Source organism: Dipodomys ordii, unplaced genomic scaffold (genome assembly GCF_000151885.1).
Source record: "Dipodomys ordii isolate 6190 unplaced genomic scaffold, Dord_2.0 Scaffold71, whole genome shotgun sequence".
Taxonomy (NCBI): Eukaryota; Metazoa; Chordata; class Mammalia; order Rodentia; family Heteromyidae; genus Dipodomys; species Dipodomys ordii.
Genome location: NW_012267287.1, coordinates 4,466,988 through 4,473,895, shown reverse-complemented (window position 1 = coordinate 4,473,895; position 6,908 = coordinate 4,466,988). Strand labels below are relative to the sequence as shown.

The following is a 6,908-nucleotide window of genomic DNA, read 5'->3' as shown; positions in this document are numbered from 1 at the left end:
CTGAGGATCGAGGTTCAAAGCCAGCCCGGGCAGGAGAGACCGTGAGACTCCTATCTCCAATAAACCACCAGAAAACTGGAAGTGGCGCTGTAGCTCAAGTGGTAGAGCGCTCGCCTTGAGCTGAAGAGCTGAGGGACAGCTCCCAGGCCCAGAGTTCAAGCCCCATGGCTGACAAAAACAACAAAAAACAAGAGACTTTCTGCCTACTGCATGACCCAATGAAAACCAGCACACAGAGCCCTTGTCAACAGTGACATCAGCAGCGCACAGTCCACACACAGCAGTCCTCTTTGAGCCCGCCTCCCAAGAAGTGAGCCGGGGCCATGCGCTGAACTAACCTGGGAGCACTGGGCCCACAGAGGAAGCGAGAGGGCGGCCTGGTGCGGGGACCACAGGCGGAGGCACCACAGGCCTGCAACCAAGTCCCGCTCCACCATCACCACACAGATGACAAGGGACAGCACTTCCTCTCCTCCTCTGAAGGACCAAATAAAGAAGGACTGGCTGCCACTAGAAAGAAGGAACTAAGGCCTCACTGTACAACGCCTGCAAGGGAAGCACTAGGAAATACACTAAATTGTAACAGTTTCCTCCACAGGGGTTCAGAGATATCACGTCAGCCTGTTTGGTTTTCCTTCCCAAGATACGAGGTATTTCTGCTCAGGATCTGGCCCAAGTAAAGCTCCAGGTGAGAGAATAAATACAACAATGAATACTGCTCTCCACATACAGCACACCATGATTTGAACCAGGTCTACACCTACTTTACCCACTGCAGGTCTGCCTTTTTTTTGTCCTCATTGTTGTTTTTGGTTGGTTGTGGGACCTGAACCCTGAACTCTGGGCCTGGGAGCTGATCCTCAACTCTTCAGCTCAAGGCTAGTGCTCTATCACTTAAGCCACAGTGCCACTTCCAGCTTTTTCTGCTTATGTGCTGAGGAATGGAACCCAAGACCTCATGCATGTGAGGCAAGCACTCTACCACTGAGCCACCTTCCTAGCCCCCCCCCCCCAGACTTTTAAATCCATCATGATTTAGCTCATCCTGTAACCTAACCGGAGGGTTAAAAACATTTCTCTGCACAATAAGGAATTCTTTTCTGTACTGAATCTAGTTTGTTTCTTCTCACAAAAGAGGCTCTCTGAGAAATAAGGCCATCTTGGCCTTCAAATGCTACATCACAAATCTAAAACTGGATCTAAAGCCAAGTGCTGGTGGCTCACACCTGTAATCCTAGCTACCCAAGAGGCTGAGTTCTGAGGACTATGGTTTGAAGCCAGCCTGAGCAAGAAAGTCTGTGAAAATCTTATCTCCAATTAACCACCAAAAAAGCTGAAAGTGGAGCTGTGGCTCAAATGCTAAGAGTATAAGCCTTGAACCAAAAACCAAAAACAAACCAAAAAACCCCACCAAGCCTGTGCTGGTGGCTAACACTTGTAATCCTAGCTACTTAGGAGGCTGAGACCTGAGGATCGCAGTTCAAGCCAGCCCAGGCAAGAAAGTCTGTGAGACTCTTAACTCCAATTAACCACCAGAAAACTGGAAGTGGTACTATGGCTCAAAGTGGTAGAGCGCTTGCCTTGAGCTGAAGAGCTCAGGAACAGTGCCCAGGCCCACAGTTCAAGCCCCATGACCGACACAAATAGAAAAAAAAAAAAAAAGATGCAAAAAAATAAAACAAGCTTAAGACCCAGTAACATCACTAAAATAAAAAATAAAGAAAATGATCTCACTTACACTGCTGGAAGCGTCAGAAAAGATACTCCACACCTGCTCCAGGACAGACTCATTATGAACTTTTAAACTATTCTTCATCCAGTTCTGAAAGGAACAAAAAGAAAAGGAAGCACTTACCCCCTTGACAAGCACACACAAGCTCAGTCACTGATAGACCACCAGCCCGGACCCCAGCAAGTCAATCAAAACCATACCTGAAATTTTGCTTTTTTTCTAGGAATGTTGTCAAAAGCACTGATTTGCTCTAAAAGTTCTCTCACTTTGGGGCTGACATTGGGTTTCTTCATTAATTCATTAATTTTCTACAAAAAGAGATGATTAACAACCAATTAATTAATTTCACGAAAGCTATACTAAGTTCTTGCATAGTTAAAGAGTCCACATTCTAAGCCCAAATTCTGTATTTATGCCTATATTTATAAATACATAGGCTTGCTTCTCTTTTTACTTCTGTGCTGGTACCACAGTGTGAACTCAAAGTATGGTGCTATTGCTTGGCTTGCCAGCTCACATATGACACTCTACCACTGAGCCATACCTCCAGCCCGGCCTTTTGCTGGTTATTTTGGAGCTGAAGTGAAGACTTTTCTGCCTGTGCTGACTTCCTCTAAGTCTTAGCCGCCTGAGTACCAGGATTACAGGTTCCTGGCTAGAAATATATACATGAATTTCTATTCAACACAGTATTAAGGGTCCTAGCGAGGGCCATGTGGCAGGAAAAATAAATAAAGCTTTCTTAGTCAGAAAGAACAGAATTATTTCTTTTCATTGATAACTTGCATACAGAAAAAATGTGGTGGTGTCTATGTAAAACCTTAAGTAGTTTACACATTTTTTTCCTAAGCTTAGAAAATGGTTATAACCAATAAACCAATCAGCAGAGGAAAACAGCATGACACATGCGAGCGCATTTTCCAGCCATCCGCAGTCTGGGGGGAAACCCAGCAAACATCCACAACATTCTCCTGTGGCTGCTTGATTCTGTGTTGCTTCCTTCTCTCTGTATTTCCTGCATTATTATGCTTTCAGTTGTTCAGATTAACAAGAAAACGAGAGACGCAGTAGAGCAGAGTGCTGGAATGAAATGGCCAAGGCCAGCCCCAAGGGTAGAACCTTCTGGTTCAAAACCAAGCCAGTCTCCTTGGTAAACATCAGTTCAAGCTCTGCAAGTTGTCACAACTGCTCACAGCTGCCTCTGTAACACGAGTGTGGCCATAGACAACACAGAAACCAGTGGGCAGGACTGTGTTCCTGGAAACTTCACTTACAAGATTTGGCCTGTGGGCTTTGATTTGCCCACCTCTCCTTCAGAGGATTCCACTGGGAACAGAGGGAGATGACGGCAGAGGAACCTAAGGATGCCCTCTAGTGGTCTGGGGACCGGAGGGAGGGACCGCGTTGAGGATGATGTTTGCCAGCATTCACAGCACTGAGCTACAGCTGGAACTGTTCTCTTCCCGGGGAGCACTTCAGGAAGCTGGTAATGTCTCCGCTCAGAGAGGAGCTGTGCATTTCTACCCAGAAAACACTTCCTTCCCTGCCTAGTCCTTCCTCCAGCTTTCTGTCCTGAAGGTCAGCAGCATTCTAGAAGCTACACCTCTCAGTCACATTGGGATTTCATTGCTTTTGCCATTTATGTTTCACATATTCTCACTTTAAGCAGAAAATGCCTTATTTTGAGAACGTGTCCATCTTTCCATCTTGTCTGATTCTGAGGACAGGTATGACAGATTTAACATGATTTGAGCTGTAAAGTCACATTATGATTAGAAGGAGAGAAAGATTGAAAAGTTTCTATTTGACTTTGAAAAAATATGGAGAATTCTCAACTATTTCTGAGAGAATCTATCAACACAGAGATCAAAGGCCAAAGGCATAGCAATTGAATTAGAGGTCTGAAAATAAAGAACTATGTTCAAGAAGGCCTAGGTTGCACTCCATCTATCCCAAGCCATGCTGCCTCTGGAACTGGTCTGCGTGGCAACCCACGCATGGCTTCTCTGAGCTTCCAGAGGAGGAGGAGGTGTCTGAGCGGCAGCAGGATGGGTTGGGAGGGTATTACCTGGATCCAGGCCTGTTGCTTCACATCCCCTTTGTGGGCCTTCCCCTCGTAGCCCTTGCCTCCATACTTCTGGTCTTCACTGATGCACTTCACGTGGCTTTTATAGTCATCGCCCCTGAAAGTGGATCAGAGTCTCACCATTAAATTGGAGCCAAGGGTGGGGGCTCTGCTCGGGGCCCTCCCCCCGCTGTCCACTGTACAAGCACCCTGGTTCCTTTGCCATTTCCTGGTTACATTCATCTCCTCAGCGTGGTGGGCACATCTTAGTCCCATGATAACAAAAAATGCCCCAAATGCCTCTTAGCCCTGGGCCTGGCCATGGGGGCAACTGCCACTGGGCAATCGCATGTGCCCACCACACCCTTACAAAGTGAATGTTTTCATAAAGTTCCTTTAGAGAACCACACACACTTTAACAGTGGACTCTCTCTTCAGATTTTACATTATCCTGAGCTCAGTGGCACCAAGGCTTCCAGAACTGGAGTGGCCCCACTGTGGCCCGGCCCTCCATGGTGGGTCTGCCTGACTGCATAGAACTTACCAGAAGTCTTTACCACAGTCAATACAAGAAAGGCACTCGCAGTTTCTGCACACAGACACGTGCTTCTCCACTTGTATTTTCTTTATTGATTCACCACATGCATTGCATGTGAAAAATACCATTTTTATCTATCTGACTAGATACTCTCAATCCCAGGGCGGTTTTAACTCTTGTCCTAGAAGAAAAAGAGAATTACTAAAATGAAACTTCTATTCCCACAATGACTCAAACAACCAACTTTTCAACTGTAACTTCACAAGAAAATAACAGATTTAAAGCTAACCCACCATCAGATACTATCATCCCAGTAAGTAAAATACCACTGGTGTTGATGGCTACTGGTGCCGTTGTTTGATATGTGCTGATCTATGTAAAGACCTTCACTGGATCAACTTATGTAGCCCTTGGAAATTGAGGTCCAAAGGTACTAAGTAACTTGTCCCAGGACACATAATCACAGAATCAGGCTTTAAGCCTGGCAGACTGGCACTCACAGATAAAGACCTGGGTTACTGGTGTTATGGGTAAGTCTGCCTTTCTCTTAATACCTCTAAGCTCTCCCCCAGCCCATCCTTATGATCTCCATAAAAAATACACACAGTAAAGTTTGTAAAAGGCATCGTAAGTTAGGTGTGCAGTCCAGGGGACTTCAGGGCACCAATGCAAGAGTGCGAATTAGGGAGTGCAGGGTGGCCGAGAGGCCTCACACAGCTCCGGACACAAGGGCATTCCTGTAGGGTCGCTGGTACCACAGCTGTTAAGCGAGGACTCCTGATGAGAGGCCTCCTCCTCATGGCTTGAACAAAACCATAGCTGGGTATCGCAGCCACGGAGTACTGGATCCTGAAGGGCTCCAGACCCAGAAGTGCTAGCTCCTGAACACTGCCTGATATCAGATGTGTCTGCACATATATACGACAAGCATTCAAAATCTCCTGTGTGTGTGTGTGTGTGTGTGTGTGTGTGTGTGCACGTGCTCTGCCACAAATGTTACAGTAGTCCCCATGGACTTTCCATGCTTCCATAATCATTAATCACTAGCTGCCATTGTTGGTTGTCATAAACAAGTCTCACAGGAAAAATACTGAGAATTGTTCAACTCAGAATTGCCTTCATTATGAGACTCAGAATGAGGGTCAAGGGACAAATACTATCCCCACCCCCACCCCCCACCCCCGCAATAAATTCCTTCTTGACCTCATTCAAAGGAGTGAAGTGTCACACATCCGTCACCATCTCCAGGCCACTGCTGAGCCTGGCCCACTCAGCCTTGAATGGAAATGTACGTCATGTCTTGCTGTCCACCCTTGGAGTGGGGCACTCTGTGGGGCACACTGCTGGACACCTCACATGCCAGGGTGGGTTAGGAAGGAAAGGCATATGGTCGGCTGCAGCCTGGCACCCATCCAGAGGAAAGTACCCAGGACGAGGCCCAGAAGGGTGGCAACATCAACTGTCATCTCATCTGCTTGTTGGAGCTCAGGAAGCTGGGACCATACTCACCACAACCACAGCTCCCACTCTGGGCAAGGCAGACAGGTCCAGCAAATGTCAGGTCGCCACTCAGCCTCACTGCACAGTGAGGCTAGAATGAGGCCTGTGGGCTACTTTTATGAAAGAATGGAAGAAAATCAAAGACTACGGATGGATACACAAGGTACAAGCACCTGTGACCAGACAAATGATCTGCCAAAAAAGCTTTTTTTGTGTGTGCAGGTGCTGGTGCTGGAACTCGGGGCCTGGATGCCATTCCCTTAGTTCATTCACTCAGTGTGCTGAGCCACAGCTCCACTTCCAGCTTTTTGCTGGTTAATTGGAGATAAGAGTCTCATGGACTTTCTTATTGACTTTAGACCATGATCCTCAGCCTCATGAGAAGCTAGGAGTATAGGCATGAGCCAGACATCTCACTAAAAAAATTTAAAGCACTTCATTTATCTAATATATCACATGCAAGGTTAGCCACCAACACAACCATGTTCAATGCAGCACTATTCACCATATCCAAGATATGAAATCAGACCAGCTGTCCCTCAATAGACAAATGGATCAAGAAAATGTTCTACACACACACACACACACACACACACACACACACAATGAATTTTACACATCCATCAGAAAGAATGGAATTGTACCATTCATGAGGAAATGGAAAGACTGGAACTAAATTATATTAAGCAAAATAAGTCAGACCCAGGGAAACAAAGATTATGTGTGTCACTCATTTGCAGCAACTAGCATTTGCCTATAAATCTAAAAGTAAACACATCGGGTGGCATGTAAGTAGTTACAAATGTATTAACTGAAATATGGTAGACCCTAAGGAGAACACAAATAATTTAATTCCTTAGACAAAGGCAAACCCTAACAAAATAAGCACTAGGAAACAGGTACTTGCAAGAGGGGGTAAGGAGAGAGGAGGTGGGGGGGGAAATATAGTCAAGAATTTATCATATATACCACAATTTTTTTTTTTTTTGTCGGTCGTGGGGCTTGAACTCTGGGCCTGGGCACTGTCCCTCAGCTCTTCAGCTCAAGGCGAGTGCTCTACCACTTGAGCTACA

At 46.1% G+C, this 6,908-nt stretch overlaps 1 protein-coding gene across 2 annotated transcripts in view; it reads right to left on the bottom strand.

Moving 5' to 3' along the window:
- Lyar (Ly1 antibody reactive) overlaps window positions 1–6,908 on the bottom strand; it is a 15,046-nt gene that overhangs the window by 4,177 nt on the left and 3,961 nt on the right. For both annotated transcript variants that reach the window (XM_013023852.1, XM_013023853.1), the window contains exons 2-5: window positions 4,342–4,516; window positions 3,801–3,915; window positions 1,933–2,040; window positions 1,739–1,822 (exon numbers count right to left, since the gene is read on the bottom strand). In XM_013023852.1, coding sequence (XP_012879306.1) covers window positions 1,739–1,822; window positions 1,933–2,040; window positions 3,801–3,915; window positions 4,342–4,463 — 429 coding nt within the window. In that variant the 5' untranslated portion in view covers window positions 4,464–4,516. The remainder of the gene's footprint in view (window positions 1–1,738; window positions 1,823–1,932; window positions 2,041–3,800; window positions 3,916–4,341; window positions 4,517–6,908) is intronic.